Source organism: Oncorhynchus gorbuscha, linkage group LG02, assembly GCF_021184085.1.
Source record: "Oncorhynchus gorbuscha isolate QuinsamMale2020 ecotype Even-year linkage group LG02, OgorEven_v1.0, whole genome shotgun sequence".
Taxonomy (NCBI): Eukaryota; Metazoa; Chordata; class Actinopteri; order Salmoniformes; family Salmonidae; genus Oncorhynchus; species Oncorhynchus gorbuscha.
Genome location: NC_060174.1, coordinates 107,654,232 through 107,674,445, shown reverse-complemented (window position 1 = coordinate 107,674,445; position 20,214 = coordinate 107,654,232). Strand labels below are relative to the sequence as shown.

Sequence of the window (20,214 nt, the reverse complement as noted above, 5' to 3'; positions counted from 1 at the left end):
CCTCCCCCCCCTACACCTCCCCCTACACCTCCCCCTACACCTCCCCCCTACACCTCCCCCTACACCTCCCCCTACACCTCCCCCTTCACCTCCCGCCTTCACCTCCCTCCTTCACCTCCCTCCTTCACCTCCCCCTACACCTCCCTCCTTCACCTCCCGCCTCCACCTCCCCCTACACCTCCCCCTTCACCTCCCCCTACACCTCCCCCTTCACCTCCCCCCTCCCCCCCCTCTCCCCCCTACACCTCCCCCTTCACCTCCCCCTACACCTCCCCCTTCACCTCCCCCTACACCTCCCCCTACACCTCCCCCTACTCCTCCCGCCTCCACCTCCCGCCTTCACCTCCCACCTTCACCTCCCTCCTTCACCACCCGCCTACACCTCCCGCCTCCATCTCCCCCCTTCACCTCCCGCCTCCACCTCCCCCTTCACCTCCCGCCTCCACCTCCCGACTTCACCTCGTGCCTCGTCGCTAAAGCCTCACAGAAGCTCAACATCTGTCGTATACCGCCACCTATGGAAGTAGTTCCAGTTTTGTGTTTGTGGAATTTGACTGCTGGGAAACGACGTGAGATTTTGCTGTATTTGGTCGTCTGTACATGTAGATAATAATATAATAGGTAGAATCTACCACCCGAAACTGATTTGTAATGGAGACAAAAGGGCATAACTGGAGATACTGGAGAAAAGTGTCTCTGCACACTTCCAGTTCATGTCAAATATAAGTAGAGCCGCCAATCAGCCAGACAGTGACAATGCCTTATCGGTGATGAGCAGTGGACTGGTCTTTGGTGATTGACTTTATTATTCTGCTCCTGCCTCAGAAACAAACTGTCTGGCTACATTCCCCACAAAGTGTTCAGCAGTAGAGCATCTGCAGATGGACTGTCTGGATATAGTGTTCAGCAGTAGAGCATCTGCAGATGGACTGTCTGTATATAGTGTTCAGCAGTAGAGCATCTGCAGATGGACTGTCTGGATATAGTGTTCAGCAGTAGAGCATCTGCAGATGGACTGTCTGGATATAGTGTTCAGCAGTAGAGCATCTGCAGATGGACTGTCTGTATATAGTGTTCAGCAGTAGAGCATCTGCAGATGGACTGTCTGTATATAGTGTTCAGCAGTAGAGCATCTGCAGATGGACTGTCTGGATATAGTGTTCAGCAGTAGAGCATCTGCAGATGGACTGTCTGGATATAGTGTTCAGCAGTAGAGCATCTGCAGATGGACTGTCTGGATATAGTGTGGACTGTCTGTATATAGTGTTCAGCAGTAGAGCATCTGCTCTTTCTCTCTGCAGATGGACTTTTATAGTGTGGCTCTCCCCCCATCTCCCTCCTCACAAACTCTCTCTCTCTCTCAATTCAATTCAATTCAAGGGGCTTTATTGGCATGGGAAACATGTGTTAACATTGCCAAAGCAAGTGAGGTAGATAATATATAAAGTGAAATAAACAATAAAAATTAACAGTAAACATTGCACATACAGAAGTTTCAAAACAATAAAGACATTACAAATGTCATATTATATATATACAGTGTTTTAACAATGTACAAATGGTAAAGGACACAATATAAAATAAATAAGCATAAATATGGGTTGTATTTACAATGGTGTTAGTTCTTCACTGGTTGCCCTTTTCTCGTGGCAACAGGTTACAAATCTTGCTGCTGTGATGTCACACTGTGGAATTTCACCCAGTAGATATGGGAGTTTATCAAAATTGGGTTTGTTTTCAAATTCTTTGTGGATCTGTGTAATCAGAGGGAAATATGTCTCTCTAATATGGCCATACATTGGGCAGGAGGTTAGGAAGTGCAGCTCAGTTTCCACCTCATTTTGTGGGCAGTGAACACATAGCCTGTCTTCTCTTGAGAGCCATGTCTGCCTACGGCGGCCTTTCTCAATAGCAAGGCTATGCTCACTGAGTCTGTACATAGTCAAAGCTTTCCTTAAATTTGGGTCAGTCACAGTGGTCAGGTATTCTGCCACTGTGTATTCTCTGTTTAGGGCCAAATAGCATTCTAGTTTGCTCTGTTTTTTTGTTAATTCTTTCCAATGTGTCAAGTAATTATCTTTTTGTTTTCTCATGATTTGGTTGGGTCTAACTGTGCTGCTGTCCTGTGGGCTCTGTGGGGTGTGTTTGTGTTTGTGAACAGAGCCCCAGGACCAGCTTGCTTAGGGGACTCTTCTCCAGGTTCATCTCTCTTTAGGTGATGGCTTTGTTATGGAAGGTTTGGAATTTGCTTCCTTTTAGGTGGTTGTAGAATTTAACGGCTCTTTTCTGGATTTTGATAATTAGTGGGTATCGGCCTAATTCTGCTCTGCATGCATTATTTGGTGTTCTACGTTGTACACTGAGGATATTTTTTGCAGAATTCTGCATGCAGTCTCAATTTGGTGTTTGTCCCATTTTGTGAATTCCTGGTTGGTGAGCGGACCCCAGACCTCACAACCATAAAGGGCAATGGGCTCTATGACTGATTCAAGTATTTTTAGCCAGATCCTAATTGGTGTGTGTCTCTCTCCCTCTCTCTCTCTCTCTGTCTGTCTCAGTCTCTCTCTCTCTCTCTCTCTCTCTCTCTCTCTCTCTCTCTCTCTCTCTCTCTCTCTCTCTCTCTCTCTCTCTCTCTCTCTCTCTCTCTCCTTCCTTAGAAGGGATGTTAACAAAAACCTGTATTTACACAGTCAGCTTCCAGCTTCCTTCCTTAGAAGAGTTAGAAGACTATTGCACTGTTTCTCTAATGCACACACACACACACACACACACACACACACACACACACACACACACACACACACACACACACACACACACACACACACACACACACACACACACACACACACACACACACACACACACACACACACACACACACAGGTGCAGTAAAATGCAGGTGTTCCTGGCTCTAGCTCCAGCAGTGCACCCTTCGCTGTGAGACACGAGGTCAGGTACATCCTGTTTCCATTGATCATCCTAGAGATGTTTCTACAACTATGATTGGAGTCCACCTGTGGTAAATTCAATTGATTGGACATGATTTGGAAAAATAACACACCTGTCTATATAAGGACCCACAGTTGACAGTGCATGTCAGAGCAAAAACCAAGCCATGAGGTCGAAGGAATTGTCCGTAGAGCTCAGAGACAGAAACTGTCTGTAGTATTGAAGGTCCCCAAGAACACAGTAGCCTCCATCCTTCTTAAATGAAAGACGTTTGGAGCCACCAAGAGTCTTCCTAGAGCTGGCTGCCTGGTTAAACTGAGCAATCAGGGGAGAAGGGCCTTGGTCAGGGAGGTTACCAAGAACCCGATGGTCACTCTGACAGAGCTCCAGAGTTCCTCTGTGGAGATGGGAGAACCTTCCAGAAGGACAACCATCTCTGCAGCACTCCACCAATCAGGGCTTTATGGTAGAGTGACCAGATGGAAGCCACTCCTCAGTAAAAGACACATCACAGCCTGCTTGGAGTTTGCCAAAAGGCACCTAAAGGACCCTCAGACCATGAGAAACAAGATTCTCTGGTCTGACGAAACCAAGATTGAACTCGTTGGCCTGAATGCCAAGCTTTACGTCTGGAAGTAACCTGGCATCATCCCTACGGTGAAACATGGTGGTGGCTGCATCATGCTGTGGGGATGTTTTTCAGCAGCAGGGAGCAGCAGGGAGTTACATTGTGTTGTTTAAGTGGGATTCTAGGCAGGATCGAGGAAAAGATGAAAGGATAAAAGTATAGAGAGATCCTTGATGAAAACCTGCTCCAGAACACTCAGGACCTCAGACTGGGGTGAAGGTTCACCTTCCAACAGGACAACGAACCTAAGCACACAGCCAAGACAATGCAGGAGTGGCTTCGGGACAAGTCTCTGAATGACCTTGAGTGGCCCAGCCAGAGTCCGGACTTGAACCCTGATCGAACATCTCTGGAGAGACCTGAAACTAGCTGTGCAGCGATGCTCCCCATCCAACCTGACAGAGTGTTACGTTCTCCAGTTTATGTGTTGTAGTTTGTGTATTTCTATGTGTTTATTTCAGGAAATGGCTTCCTGAAATTCCTCAAGCAGCTGATTGGTCGACTCCATGGCTAATTGGAGAGCTGACCCCGCCCCCTCGTCAAGACGCACCTGTCTCCAATTACCCATTCCTTCTGAAGCTATATCAAAGCCAGTGTTCTGTTCAGGAGAGAGATTCATTGCAGAGAGATTGAATGTGAGGGAGATCATTGCTGAGAGAGGAGGCTGATGGCTGTGGATAATTTACTATGTTAGTTGTTGGTAGCAGTTGGTATGTTCTGTGAGTGTGTTGCTCAGATATTTGATGTCCTTTTTTTCTTAGTTTGTTTGAGAAAGTATTTGTTCCCCTGTTTAATTTGTTCCCAGGGGGGAAGGGGACCTAGGAAGTGCGTAGGCAAGGGGACCTAGGGAGTGCGTAGGCAAGGGGACCTAGAGAGGGGACCTAGGGAGTGCGTAGGCAAGGGGACCTAGAGAGGGGACCTAGGGAGTGTGTAGGTAGAGGGGACCTAGGGAGTGCGTAGGCAAGGGGACCTAGAGAGGGGACTTAGGGAGTGCGTAGGCAAGGGGACCTAGAGAGGGGACCTAGGGAGTGCGTAGGCAAGGGGACCTAGAGAGGGGACCTAGGGAGTGCGTAGGCAAGGGGACCTAGAGAGGGGACATAGAGAGGGGACCTAGTGAGGGGACCTAGGGAGTGCGTAGGTAAGGGGACCTAGAGAGGGGACCTAGGGAGTGCGTAGGCAAGATGCCCGCGTGCATATACACTGCTAAAAAATAAAGGGAACACTTAAACAACACAATATAACTTCAAGTCAATCACACTTCTGTGAAATCAAACTGTCCACTTAGGAAGCAACACTGATTGACAATACATTTCACATGCTGTTGTGCAAATAGAATAGACAACAGGTGGAAATTATAGGCAATTAGCAAGACACCCCCAATAAAGGAGTGGTTCTGCAGGTGGTGACCACAGACCACTTCTCAGTTCCTATGCTTCCTGGCTGATGTTTTGGTCACTTTTGAATGCTGGCGGTGCTTTCACTCTAGTGGTAGCATGAGATGGAGTCTACAACCCACACAAATGGCTCAGGTAGTGCAGCTCATCCAGGATGGCACATCAATGCGAGCTGTGGCAAGAAGGTTTGCTGTGTCGGTCAGCGTAGTGTCCAGAGCATGGAGGCGCTACCAGGAGACAGGCCAGTATATCAGGAGACGTGGAGGAGGCCATAGGAGGGCAACAACCCAGCAGCAGGACCGCTACCTCCGCCTTTGTGCAAGAAGGAGCAGCAGGAGAGCACTGCCAGAGCCCTGCAAAATGACCTCCAGCAGGCCACAAATGTGCATGTGTCTGCTCAAACGGTCAGAAACAGACTCCATGAGGGTGGTATGAGGGCCCGACGTCCACAGGTGGGGGTTGTGCTTACAGCCCAACACCGTGCAGGACGTTTGGCATTTGCCAGAGAACACCAAGATTGGCAAATTCGCCACTGGCGCCCTGTGCTCTTCACAGATGAAAGCAGGTTCACACTGAGCATGTGACAGTTCCCCAGACCTGAATCCAATTGAGCACATCTGGGACATTATGTCTCGCTCCATCCACCAACGCCACGTTGCACCACAGACTGTCCATGAGTTGGCGGAAGCTTTAGTCCAGGTCTGGGAGGAGATCCCTCAGGGGACCATCCGCCACCTCATCAGGAGCATTTTTTGCAATATTCCTACCTGGAGAATTTAATTTAACAGAGGGTCGATTTCTTCCATTCATCTGGCTCTTCAGTCCAGGGTGCATTTCATGCGTCTGTGAGGCAGGTTAAAAATGTTTTATTTTTATTTTTATATTTTATATATATATATATATTATATTATATTATATTATATTATACTATATTTTAAATGTTTATATTTTATATATATATATATATATATATATTATATTATATTTTAAATGTTTATATTTTATATATATATTATATTATAAATGTTTATATTTTATATTATATTATATTATAAATGTTTATATTTTATTTTATATTATATTATAAATGTTTATATTTTATTTTATATTATATTATAAATGTTTATATTTTATATATATATTATATTTTAAATGTTTATATTTTATATTATATTATATTTTAAATGTTTATATTTTATTTTATATTATATTTTAAATGTTTATATTTTATTTTATATTATATTTTAAATGTTTATATTTTATATATATATTATATTTTAAATGTTTATATTATATATATATATTATATTATATTTTAAATGTTTATATTTTATATTATATTATATTTTATATATATATTATATTTTAAATGTTTATGTTTTATATATATATTATATTTTAAATGTTTATATTTTATCATTGTATTTTTTATTTGACCTTTTATTTAACAAGTCAGTGGCGAGAGAGAGCAGTTTGTTTCGTCCATTTTACAGCTAACTAGCTACTTCACATGCGGATATTATCTTTGGTGGCTATTGTGTGTCGCTAGCTACCCAGCCAGCCCCGAGAGAGAGCATTGCATTGTGGGACTTTGTAATCGACTTGAGCTGCAACAGATTTGTGTTACCAACCTTATTATAACGACAAAATGAAACATCTGTTCTATTGTAGTGTTATTTTAACAGCACGGGAGGACGGGGCTCGTGGTAATGACTGGAGTGGAATGGGTGGAATGGAGGACGGGGCTCGTGGTAATGACTGGAGTGGAATGGGTTGAATGGAGGACGGGGCTCGTGGTAATGACTGGAGTGGAATGGGTGGAATGGAGGACGGGGCTCGTGGTAATGACCGGAGTGGAATGGGTGGAATGGAGGACGGGGCTCGTGGTAATGACTGGAGTGGAATGGGTGGAATGGAGGACGGGGCTCGTGGTAATGACTGGAGTGGAATGGGTGGAATGGGTGGAATGGAGGACGGGGCTCGTGGTAATGACTGGAGTGGAATGGGTGGAATGGAGGACGGGGCTCGTGGTAATGACTGGAGTGGAATGGAGGACGGGGCTCGTGGTAATAACTGGAGTGGAATGGGTGGAATGGAGGACGGGGCTCGTGGTAATGGCTGGAGTGGAATGGGTGGAATGGAGGATGGGGCTCATGGTAATGACTGGAGTGGAATGGGTGGAATGGAGGACGGGGCTCATGGTAATGACTGGAGTGGAATGGGTGGAATGGAGGACGGGGCTCATGGTAATGACTGGAGTGGAATGGGTGGAATGGAGGACGGGGCTCGTGGTAATGACTGGAGTGGAATGGGTGGAATGGGTGGAATGGAGGACGGGGCTCAAATCAAATCAAATCAAATTTTATTTGTCACATACACATGGTTAGCAGATGTTAATGCGAGTGTAGCGAAATGCTTGTGCTTCTAGTTCCGACAATGCAGTGATAACCAACAAGTAATCTAACTAACAATTCCAAAACTACTGTCTTATACACAGTGTAAGGGGATAAGGAACATGTACATAAGGATATATGAATGAATGGTACAGAACAGCATACAGTAGATGGTATCGTACAGTATATACATATGAGATGAGTGGAAAAGTAAACAAAGTGGCATAGTTAAAGTGGAGGATACATGTGTTACATAAGGATGCAGTCGATGTTGTAGAGTACAGTATATACATATGCATATGAGATGAATAATGTAGGTAAGGAACATTATATAAGGAGCATTGTTTAAAGTGGCTAGTGATATATTTACATCATTTCCATCAATTCCCATTATTAAAATGGCTGGAGTTGGGTCAGTGTCAATGACAGTGTGGTGGAACTCAATGTTAGTGGTGGCTATTTAACAGTCTGATGGCCTTGAGATAGAAGCTGTTTTTCAGTCTCTCGGAGCTTTGATGCACCTGTACTGACCTCGCCTTCTGGATGATAGGGGTGAACAGGCAGTGGTTCGGGTGGTTGATGTCCTTGATGATCTTTATGGCCTTCCTGTAACAACGGGTGGTGTTGGTGTCCTGAAGGGAAGTTTGGAGCGTTGTGCAGTCCTCACTACCCTCTGGAATGAGGGCGGAGCAGTTGGAATGGATACAGCCCGCCAGGATGCTCTCGATTGGCATCTGTAGAAGTTTGTGAGTGCTTTTGGTGACAAGCCGAATTTTTTCAGCCTCCTGAGGTGGAATAGGCGCTGGAATGGTCAGTGTGAGTGGACCAATTCAGTTTGTCTGTGATGATGCTGGGAACTTAAAACTAGAATGTTCCATCGATGTGGAATGGAGGGTGTTCCCTCTGCTGTTTCTCTGGTCCACAATCATCTCCTTAGTTTTGGAATGGGTTATTTTCCTGACACCACACTCCAAGAGGCCCTCACCTCCTCCCTGTAGGCCGTCTCGTCGTTGTTGGTAATCAAGCCTACCACTGTTGTGTCGGAAACTTGAATTGAGTTGGAGGCGTGCGTGGCCACGAGTCGTGGAATGGGAGTACAGGAGAGGGAGGACCCTTGGGGGCCCCCGGTTGATGACTGGGGAGGAGATGGGTGGAATGGAGGACGGGGCTCGTGGTAATGACTGGAGTGGAATGGAGGACGGGGCTCGTGGTAATGACTGGAGTGGAATGGGTGGAATGGAGGACGGGGCTCGTGGTAATGACTGGAGTGGAATGGGTGGAATGGAGGACGGGGCTCGTGGTAATGACTGGAGTGGAATGGGTGGAATGGAGGACGGGGCTCGTGGTAATGACTGGAGTGGAATGGGTGGAATGGAGGACGGGGCTCGTGGTAATGACTGGAGTGGAATGGGTGGAATGGAGGACGGGGCTCGTGGTAATGACTGGAGTGGAATGGGTGGAATGGAGGATGGGGCTCGTGGTAATGACTGGAGTGGAATGGGTGGAATGGGTGGAATGGGTGGAATGGTATCACACATTATTATGAGCCTCCACTCAGCAGCCTCCTGTGATTAACACTGTAAATTATAGTAATGTTTTGGGGTTTAATAATCTGTCCCCTTCAGGTTAGCCAACAGTCTGTATCTCTGAAGGTACATTGCGTATTTAAAAAAAATATTTTTTCTACCCTCGTGAACAATAATAATAAGAGTTCATAAACACAGCCTGGTTTCCTGTGTGTGTGTGTGTGTGTTTAATGTGTGTGTGTGTGTTTAATGTGTGTGTGTGTGTTTAATGTGTGTGTGTGTGTTTAATGTGTGTGTGTGTGTTTAATGTGTGTGTGTGTGTTCAATGTGTGTGTGTGTTTAATGTGTGTGTGTGTGTCTCTGTGTGTGTGTGTGTGTGTGTGTGTGTGTGTGTGTCTCTGTGTGTGTGTGTGTGTGTGTGTGTGTGTGTGTGTGTGGCGATATTGAAAGTATTAATTTAATCTTTCCTGATCTGCTTGTTGTGATCATATAGCAGTGTGTACTTGTACTGTGTGTGTATGTGTGTGTTTTGTGTGTGTGTGTGTGAGAGAGATTGTATTGTTTGTAAATTCCTGTAGTGCTATGTGTGTGCCTGTGTGTGTGTGTGTGTGTGTGTGTGTGTGTGTGTGTGTGTGTGTGTGTGTGTGTGTGTGTGTGTGTGTGTGTGTGTGTGTGTGTGTGTGTTACAGGGCTCTCTCAGGCTATGAGCTATAAGCTGGTTTGATAACGTGCTTTAAAGCGATTTCTTCTTGTCCTGGTCTGTTTGTATAGCAGCTCCTCACCCCTTCCTCTCCTCTTGTGTGTTTCAGATTAACCTACGTCTCATCCTGGTCAGTGGGAAGACGAAAGAGTTCCTGTTCTCCCCCAACGCCTCGGCCGCAGACATCGCCAAACACGTTTACGACAACTGGCCAATGGGTGAGTGACACCACACAGCAGTCTTTTTGGGGGACCTAAATAAGATTTGGAGGCGCCCATCTTGCAGGTGAAACATTTTAGTGTTCCTCCTCTTGGCTGAAGAAGAAAAACAATTACGTTCATTTCCTGCAATTCTACGCATTTTGCCACAACTGGCCAATGGGTGACACACAGGGATGTCACGTGATCACATGTGATCTTAATGTAATAACATTTGACAACATGTAAAAGCAACATGTGAAAAAATTAGCTCGTGAAATAAATGTGACAAAATGAGGACGCAAAATTTCTACACAGAAAACTACACAGATATCCTGGAATTACACATGATACCAGTAAACTACATGTGATGCCAGGAAACTACATGTGATACCAGGAAACTACACGTGACACATTGAAACTACACGTGATACCAGGAAACTACACGTGATACCAGGAAACTACACATGATACCAGGAAACTACACGTGATACCAGGAAACTACACATGATACCAGGAAACTACTCGTGATACCAGGAAACTACATGTGATACCAGGAAACTACATGTGATACCAGGAAACTACACATGATACCAGGAAACTACACATGATACCAGGAAACTACATGTGATACCTTGAAACTACACATGATACCAGGAAACTACATGTGATACCAGGAAACTACACGTGATACCAGGAAACTACACATGATACCAGGAAACTACACGTGAGCTAGTTGGTAGAGCATGGCAGGAAACTACATGTATGAAAACATTTTAAAAGAAATGCATATATTATTATTATTATTATTATACCAGGAAACTACATGTGAAAACATTTTGAGCTAGACAATAACCTCCCGGGGACCGTGACACGTCGTTTTGAGGATGTCTTCAAATCGTCTTCGGGGACGTCCCTGGACACCTCACAAAGCTGTAGCCTACATCGTGTAGTATTACAATGACTATCTACTGGACTCCTCCACAGTGTGTCTGGTGCTCTCTGAAGAGGGACTCTGGTGGGAATCTGACATCTTCCACCTTAATGAGCTCAAAGATACTGTAGCTTTCACTCGAAGGCCCTGGGCCAGATCTCCTCACGGGCCCTGTATCACAGCTGTGTGTGTGGGTTAGTTTATGGTGTCCAGACTCCACTGCCTCTCTCCCTCTCTTCCCTCTCCTCTCTTCCCTCTCCCCTCTCCTCTCTCCCCTCTCCTCTCTTCCCTCTCCCCTCTTTCCTCTCCCCTCTCCTCTCTCCCCTCTCCCTCTCCTCTCTCCCCTCTCCTCTCTTCCCTCTCCCTCTCCCCTCTCCTCTCTCCCCTCTCCTCTTTTCCCTCTCCCCCTCCTTTCTCCCCTTTCTCCCTCTCCCCTCTCTTCACTCTCAGTCTCCTCTCCTCTCTTCTCTCTCCCCTCTCTTCCCTCTCCCTCTCCCCTCTCTTCACTCTCAGTCTCCTCTCCTCTCTTCTCTCTCCCCTCTCTTACATCTCTCCTCTCCTCTCTCCTCTCTTCTCTCTCCCCTCTCTTACATCTTTCTCTTCCGTCTCCTGTCTCCTTTCTTCCCTCTCTCCCTCTCCCCTCTCTTCACTCTCAGTCTCCTCTCCTCTCTTCCAACTCCCCTCTCTTACATCTCTCTCTCTTCCCTCTCCCTCTCCCCTCTCTTTACTCTCAGTCTCCTCTCCTCTCTTCTCTCTCCCCTCTCTTACATCTCTCTCTCTTCCCTCTCCCCTCTCCTCTCTTCCCTCTCCCCTCTCCTCTTTTCTCTCTCCCTCTCCCCTCTCCCTCTTCTCTATTCCTTATCTTCCTGTCTCTCTATCTTTCTCTCTCCCATGAGACATAATCACACAGAAAAACTGGGAATACTATAGATGATGGTGACAACGGCGATGATGATGATGAGGGTGATCTTCATCTCTCTTTCAGACTGGGAGGAGGAACAGGTCAGCAGTCCTAATATCCTGAGGCTCATCTACCAGGGTCGTTTTCTACATGGAAACGTCACACTAGGAGGTGAAAGCTCACACACAAACACACACACACACACACACACACACACACACACACACACACACACACACACACACACACACACACACACACACACACACACACACACACACACACACACACACACACACACACACACACACACACACACACACACACACACACACACACACACACAGTCACAGTCACACACACACAGTCACACTCACACACAGTCACACACACTCACTCAGTCACACACACACAGTCACAGTCACACGCACACAGTCACACTCACACACAGTCACACTACAGTCACACAGTCACACACAGTCACAGTCACACACAGTCACATACAGTCACACAGTCACACACTGAGACACAGGGAGACAGGGACAGAGAGAGAGAGAGAGGGAGAGAGAGAGAGAGAGAGAGGGAGAGAGAGAGAGAGAGAGAGAGAGAGAGAGAGAGAGAGAGAGAGAGAGAGAGAGAGAGAGAGAGAGAGAGACAAACTTGCTTTGACTGGACAGGGTGGAAAGGAAAGAGACTGGGCAGGAAAGGGAAGCACTGTGTTTGGGTTTGGGTAGACCTCAGACAGTGTTTACGGGAGGGGAGAGAGAGGGAGGGAGAGGGCTGAAGAGAGTGAGAGGGAAGGAGAGAGTGGTCATATGAGGGAGAGAGGGAAGGAGAGAGGGAAGGAGAGAGTGGTCATATGAGGGAGAGAGGGAAGGAGAGAGGGAAGGAGAGAGGGGAGAGAGGGAAGGAGAGAGGGAAGGAGAGTGGTCATATGAGGGAGAGAGGGAAGGAGAGAGGGAAGGAGAGAGGGGAAGGAGAGAGGGAAGGAGAGGGAGGGAGGAGGGAAGGAGAGAGGGAAGGAGAGAGGGAAGGAGAGAGGGAAGGAGAGAGGGAAGGAGAGAGGGAGGGAGAGAGGGAAGGAGAGAGGGAAGGAGAGAGGGAAGGAGGGAAGGAGAGAGTGTGTTAGGTTGTTACCTTTCCTGTGGTCCCAAACTGGCTGTCGGTCTTTTGCTGCACGGACGGTGTGTGTGTGTGTGTGTGTGTGTGTACTGGTACTGTACTATGCCCTCAGCCACAGTCATTTAAATCTCTCATGAAATAGAACACCTGGTCTAGACTTGAAACACACTCTTCCCAGAAGAGGAGGGAGGTGAGAGAGTTTGAGAAAGAAGGAGGGGGGCTGGGGGGAGAGGAGGGGGGGGGGGAGGGGGACTGGAGGGAGAGGAGACTGAGGTGCAGATTATTCTGTTGAGAGTTAAAGTCCTGACCTCATTTTGTGGGCAGAGTGCCTTCTCTTGAGAACCAGGTCTGCCTACGGCGGCCTTTCTCAATAGCAAGGCTATGCTCACTGAGTCTGTACATAGTCAAAGATTTCCTTAAGTTTGGGTCAGTCACAGTGGTCAGGTATTCTGCCGCTGTGTACTCTCTGTTTAGGGCCAAATAGCATTCTAGTTTGCTCTGTTTTTTGCTAATTCTTTCCAATGTGTATTTTTGGTTTCTCATGATTTGGTTGGGTCTAATTGTGCTGTTGTCTTGGGGCTCTGTAGGGTGTGTTTGTGTTTGTGAACAGAGCCCCAGGACCAGCTTGCTTAGGGGACTCTTCTCCAGGTTCATCTCTCTGTAGGTGATGGCTTTGTTATGGAAGGTTTGGGAATCGCTTCATTTTAGGTGGTGGTAGAATTTAACGGCTTTTGATCATTAGTGGTTATCGTCTCAATTCTGCTCTGCATATATTATTTGGTATTTTACGTTGTACAGAATTGCCTTACAGAATTCTGCGTGCAGAGTCTCAATTTGGTGTTCGTCCCATTTTGTGAAGTCTTGGTTGGTGAGCGGACCCCAGACCTCACAACCATAAAGGGCAATGGGCTCTATGACTGATTCAAGTATTTTTAGCCAGATCCTAATTGGTATGTTGAAATTTATGTTCCTTTTGATGGCATAGAATGCCCTTCTTGCCTTGTCTCTCAGATCGTTCACAGCTTTGTGGAAGCTACCTGTGGCGCTGATGTTTAGGCCAAGGTATGTATAGTTTTTTGTGTGCTCTAGGACAACAGTGTCTAGATGGAATTTGTATTTGTGGTCCTGGTGACTGGACCTTTTTTGGAACACCATTATTTTGGTCTTACTGAGATTTACTGTCAGGGCCCAGGTCTGACAGAATCTGTGCAGAAGATCTAGGTGCTGCTGTAGGCCCTCCTTGGTTGGTGACAGAAGAACCAGATCATATATATGCCATTTAGCAGACGCTTTTATCCAAAGCGACTTACAGTCATGTGTGCATACATTCTACGTATGGGTGATCCCGGGAATCGAACCCACTACCCTGGCGTTACAAGCGCCATGCTCTACCATATGTTAATTAAAGAGGTTTAAGCTTCATCCCTGTCTCACCCCTGCACACACTCTCTCTCTCTCTCTCTCTCTCTCTCTCTCTCTCTCTCTCTCTCTCTCTCTCTCTCTCTCTCTCTCTCTCTCTGTCTCTCTCTCTCTCTCTCTCTCTGTCTCTCTCTCTCTCTCTCTCTCTCTCTCTCTCTGTCTCTCTCTCTCTCTACCTCTCTCTCTCTGTCTCTCTCTCTCTGTCTCTCTCTCTCTCTCTACCTCTCTCTCTCTCTCTCTATTCTATAATATATTAGCCAAATGACTATGATGATATATTTGCTTTGTAATAAGTATTTGTCTGTTGACTAACCTTTCTATCTTCCTCTCCTCCTCCCTCTCTCTTTCTCTCCCCTCTTCTCCCTCTCCCCTCCTCCTCTCCTCCTCCTCTCCTTCCCCTCTCTCAGCTCTCAAATTACCCTTGGGAAAATCCACAGTGATGCATTTAGTTGCCAGAGAGACATTGCCCGAGCCAAACTCCCAAGGTAACAGGCTTTTCATTCATCTCTCCTGCCAGACTTTCATTCATCCCTTGTTCCTTCGCCTCACTGGTCCCTTACGGGGACTTTCACACGCTAAAACTCAGAAATGCTGTCTTTACTCAGATCAAATGTAGTGCAGTTACTCTCTTTATGAATGGCCAACACATTTAGCCTGTGCTTTGTATCAGCGTTAGTTTTGCCTACAATATGTTTTTGTGTTAGTGTTAGTGTTATGTTTAGTGTTAGTGTTAGTGTTAGTGTTAGTGTTAGTGTTAGTGTTAGTGTTATGTTTAGTGTTAGTGTTAGTGTTAGTGTTAGTGTTAGTGTTAGTGTTAGTGTTATGTTTAGTGTTAATTGTTGACTCGATTTGTCTTCCATCTGAGGTCTGACCGTGTCCTGACCGTGTCCTGACCGTGTCCTGACCGTGTCCTGACCGCGTCCTGACCGTGTCCTGACCGTGTGTTGACCGCGTGTTGACCGTGTGTTGACCGTGTCCTGACCGTGTGTTGACCGCGTCCTGACCGTGTCCTGACCGTGTGTTGACCGCGTCCTGACCGTGTCCTGACCGTGTGTTGACCGTGTCCTGACCGTGTCCTGACCGTGTCCTGATCGTGTGTTGACCGTGTGTTATTGTGTTGACCGTGTGTTGACCGTGTCCTGACCGTGTGTTGACCGTGTGTTATTGTGTTGACCGTGTGTTGACCGTGTGTTGAACGTGTGTTATTGTGTTGACCGTGTGTTGACCGTGTCCTGACCGTGTCCTGACCGTGTGTTATTGTGTTGACCGCGTCCTGACCGTGTCCTGACCGTGTGTTGACCGTGTGTTATTGTGTTGACCGGGTGTTGACCGTGTGTTGAACGTGTGTTATTGTGTTGACCATGTGTTGACCGTTTCCTGACCGTGTGTTATTGTGTTGACCGTGTGTTGACCGTGTGTTGACCGTGTGTTGACCGTGTGTTGAACGTGTGTTATTGTGTTGACCGTGTGTTGACCGTGTCCTGACCGTGTCCTGACCGTGTGTTATTGTGTTGACCGCGTCCTGACCGTGTCCTGACCGTGTCCTGACCGTGTGTTGACCGTGTGTTATTGTGTTGACCGGGTGTTGACCGTGTGTTGAACGTGTGTTATTGTGTTGACCGTGTGTTGACCGTGTCCTGACCGTGTGTTATTGTGTTGACCGTGTGTTGACCGTGTGTTGACCGTGTGTTGACCGTGTGTTGAACGTGTGTTATTGTGTTGACCGTGTGTTGACCGTGTCCTGACCGTGTCCTGACCGTGTGTTATTGTGTTGACCGCGTCCTGACCGTGTCCTGACCGTGTCCTGACCGTGTGTTGACCGTGTGTTATTGTGTTGACCGGGTGTTGACCGTGTGTTGAACTGATTGTGTTGACCGTGTGTTGACCGTGTCCTGACCGTGTGTTATTGTGTTGACCGTGTGTTGACCGTGTGTTGACCGTGTGTTATTGTGTTGACCGGGTGACCGTTGACCGTGTGTTGAACGTGTGTTATTGTGTTGACCGTGTGTTGACCGTGTCCTGACCGTGTGTTATTGTGTTGACCGTGTGTTGACCCTGACCGTGTGTTATTGACCGTGTGTTGACCGTGTGTTGACCGTGTGTTGAACGTGTGTTATTGTGTTGACCGTGTGTTGACCGTGTCCTGACCGTGTGTTATTGTGTTGACCGTGTGTTGACCGTGTGTTATTGTGTTCCTCCTCAGGTCAGAGAAACAGAGAGAAGACTGGAGAGAGTAACTGCTGTGTCATCCTGTAAATACCTCCCTCCCTCTTTAATCATCCACCCTGGATCCAACCAACACACTGGATGTCCTGTCCTGCAGTCTCTCTATCATGCTGACACACACACACACACACACACACACACACACACACACACACACACACACACACACACACACACACACACACACACACACACACACACACACACACACACACACACACACACACACACACACACACACACACACACACACACACACACACACACACACACACACACGGTCTCCTGTGTATAGAGAAGTTTCTATCACTTCTGTCCTTAAATCTTCCACTAGTTCATGGATGGATAAACTACTGTTTTATTACCCCACCAAGGTTCCAACCAATGACTGACTAACAAACCAACCAACCAACCAACCAACCACCTTGTTGTTGTTTGGCCATAATAACATGTTGTTGACTGTGTTTTGACAGTCAGTCCTTTCCTCCTTCTGTCAGATCGCTCATCCTTCCTGAACTAGGAGAAGAAAGACAGAATATCCCTCCTCCATCTTCCCTTTTCTCCCTGAACGAGGGGACTAGGAACTAGGGGAAAGACAGACAGAATATCCCTCCTCCATCTTCCCTTTTCTCCCTGAACGAGGGGACTAGGAACTAGGGGAAAGACAGACAGAATATCCCTCCTCCATCTTCCATTTTCTCCCTGAACGAGGAGACTAGGAACTAGGGGAAAGACAGACAGAATGTCCCTCCTCCATCTTCCATTTTCTCGCTGAACGAGGAGACTAGGAACTAGGGGAAAGACAGACAGAATGTCCCTCCTCCATCTTCCATTTTCTCCCTGAACGAGGAGACTAGGAACTAGGGGAAAGACAGACAGAATGTCCCTCCTCCATCTTCCATTTTCTCCCTGAACGAGGAGACTAGGAACTAGGGGAAAGACAGACAGAATGTCCCTCCTCCATCTTCCATTTTCTCCCTGAACGAGGAGACTAGGAACTAGGGGAAAGACAGACAGAATGTCCCTCCTCCATCTTCCATTTTCTCCCTGAACGAGGGGACTAGGAACTAGGGGAAAGACAGACAGAATATCCCTCCCTCTCTTTTCTACGACAAAAAAGCGTAGGGTGTCGATCAAAAACGCCTCTTTTAATCATTGGGTAAAATAATATATTAATTGTGTAGATAATCCTCTAAGAAAACCAATACTCCATGTCTCTATGTCTCTGAGCCGTTTAAAGGTTATTGCACTTTTTTTTACCATGATAGGATGGTCAGAATTGGGGCGACAAAATCAACAGAGGTCAGAGAAACAACAGGGGTCAAAAAATCCTGAAAATGTCACAACATGGTGTCAGCTCGATGCTGAGAATGAAGGCATCTTTCCCCTGGAACTCATCTTTTCTTTCCCCTTGCAGGACATAAAACAAAAATACAATTCATATAGATATCTGATATCTGTTCAGAGACATGACATGTAGTATTTTCAGATTTTAGTGTAACGCTTTTCATATTCATTCGAAATTTTTTCTTCTTTTAAAAAAATATATTTTTTTAGAAGATTTTTCACAAAACCAAACGAGTCCCCGAAATACCAAGCTTTTAAAAAATATATATATATATAGTTTTTACATTTATTTCACGTCAAATTAATTTTTTCTCGACCTGTAGAAACAACTTGGTAGACGACAACGACCACAATATTTTAAATCCTCAGAAGTTGTTACGAGAAACCTTGCACCTCTATGTCGGCAGAGTGCTTATTATCGGGTGGATTAGGCTACGAAATCAGACTTTAAAAATTAATATAAATATATATATATATATATAATAATGAGCAATTCAGAACATGAATAATCATATTTGTCCTAGTAAAATGTATTTTATAACATAAGGAAGTGAAATTTAATTTCAAATTATCAAAAAGCGTGTTCGGACACTCTTCATAGTGTAGTTATCAGTCTTGAAGTCTACGAGGTAAAGAAACCAATCTGGAATAAAGAGTTATTTTCTTCCAAATCTCCTTTCTCCCTCCCTCCTCTCTTCTTCAGCCATTTTTGAATGCATGTGCCTCCTTAACCTTTGACCCCCAGCCATCCCCCCGCCCCAGTAACCTCTGACCCCCGCCATCCCCCCGCCCCAGTAACCTCTGACCCCCCGCCGCCCACCACATCAAAAACCTGTAAAAAGAAAATGTTATTCTATTTTATATTTTTCCAATGGGAATAATATAAAAAAATATATAAAAAGAAGTTACCATATGTGTAGAATATATTTAATATGAATGTTATATTGAACAAGTTGAGGCCAATAGATCCAGTATGTTGATACAGTATCTTAGTGTCTGTGTGTACACCATGGGTTAGCTAGCTAGCTTTAGACAGTGGTTCAAACTGTTACCTTGGTGACAGGGTCTGTGTCTCCCCCCCCCTCCCTCTGATTGGCTCCCGTTTTCCATATATAGTGCACTACTTTCAACTGTGGCCCATATAACCTGTGATAGGCTATAGCGTCCTGTCCAGGGGGTGTACTTGTACATCAAGCTACCTCACGCTCCTCCTGTCTTATGGGCTTTTCTAGCTCAGACATGGCTACTTACAGACATAGGGCCGGGGTCCAAAGTAGTGCACCATTTAGGGGAAATAAGGTGCCAATTTAGGACGCAGCCAACATACTGTATTTCAAGCAGCAGAACAGAACCATCCTCCTAATCATTGACGTACACAATTATTGTAAACATGTTATACTTCTCATATGTTTTTTTATTTTTATTTTTCAAATGTTCATAGTTTAATATAATCCTTATTTTTATTTTGTAATTTTTTTTTTGCTTTCTTGCAGCACTAGGTCTTAAAGGATTACGTCCCAAATTGTATCATATTTCCCTGCATAGTGCACTACCCATATGGCTCTGGTCAAAAGTAGTGCACTTTTGTAGGTGATTAGGATGCGATTTGGGACGTAAGCCCAAAGAGTATAGTTTCTCAGCAATCAGAGTTTCAAGCTTGTACAGTGATAATATTAAAAATCATTTTTCAAACGGATTGTAAATAATAGTAATCTAAATGCTTCTTCTCTCTTGACCCCTCTTCTTCACATGGAATACATACATCTTTTAAACAAATAAAGATGATTGAAAGTGCATTTGGTTTGATTGATTGATTGATTTTAATGTATTTGATCGTTAAAAGTACAAGGTTTCTCCAGCCGGCGACAACAGTACGTCACAGGAGGTTGGTGGCGCCTTAATCGTGGAGGACGGGGCTCGAGGTAATGACTGGAGTGGAATCGTTGGAATGGAGGACGGGGCTCGTGGTAATAACTGGAGTGGAATGGGTGGAATGGAGGACGGGGCTCGTGGTAATGACTGGAGTGGAATAGGTGGAATGGGTGGAAGGGTATCAAATACATTAAACATGTGTTTCTGATGCCAGTCCATTCGCTCCGTTCCAGCCTCCCCTCAACAGACTCCACTGCAGTACATGCATACAAAATGATGGAGGTTGAAAACACGATAACATACTCAATTTAAAAACAGCAGTATCCTCATTTAGAACTATAACAGCAGAACAGAGGTCTCTGTTTAATAAGGGTCACCTTGAGAGACAAAAACACTAATCACACCGACATGGAATTTCTCAGATATGTTTTACGAGACTCCTTAGAGCTATTCTCTGAAGACAGTTTTCAGGTAGCTTGGTGACCCTTTCAGGTAGCTTGGTGACCCTTTCAGGTAGCTTGGTGACCCATTCAGGTAGCTTGGTGACCCTTTCAGGTAGCTTGGTGACCCTTTCAGGTAGCTTGGTGACCCTTTTAGGTAGCT

The 20,214-nt window shown here is 45.8% G+C and overlaps 1 protein-coding gene across 1 annotated transcript in view; it reads left to right on the top strand.

The window, feature by feature from the left end:
* Positions 1 to 19,533, top strand: part of LOC124015309 (ubiquitin-like protein 3) — a 42,134-nt gene extending 22,601 nt beyond the window's left edge. The window contains exons 3-6 of the mRNA XM_046330470.1: positions 9,703 to 9,811; positions 11,710 to 11,796; positions 14,574 to 14,651; positions 16,370 to 19,533. Of these exons, the coding sequence (XP_046186426.1) occupies positions 9,703 to 9,811; positions 11,710 to 11,796; positions 14,574 to 14,651; positions 16,370 to 16,422 (327 nt within the window). The 3' untranslated portion in view covers positions 16,423 to 19,533. The remainder of the gene's footprint in view (positions 1 to 9,702; positions 9,812 to 11,709; positions 11,797 to 14,573; positions 14,652 to 16,369) is intronic.
* Positions 19,534 to 20,214: the final 681 nt, after the last annotated feature.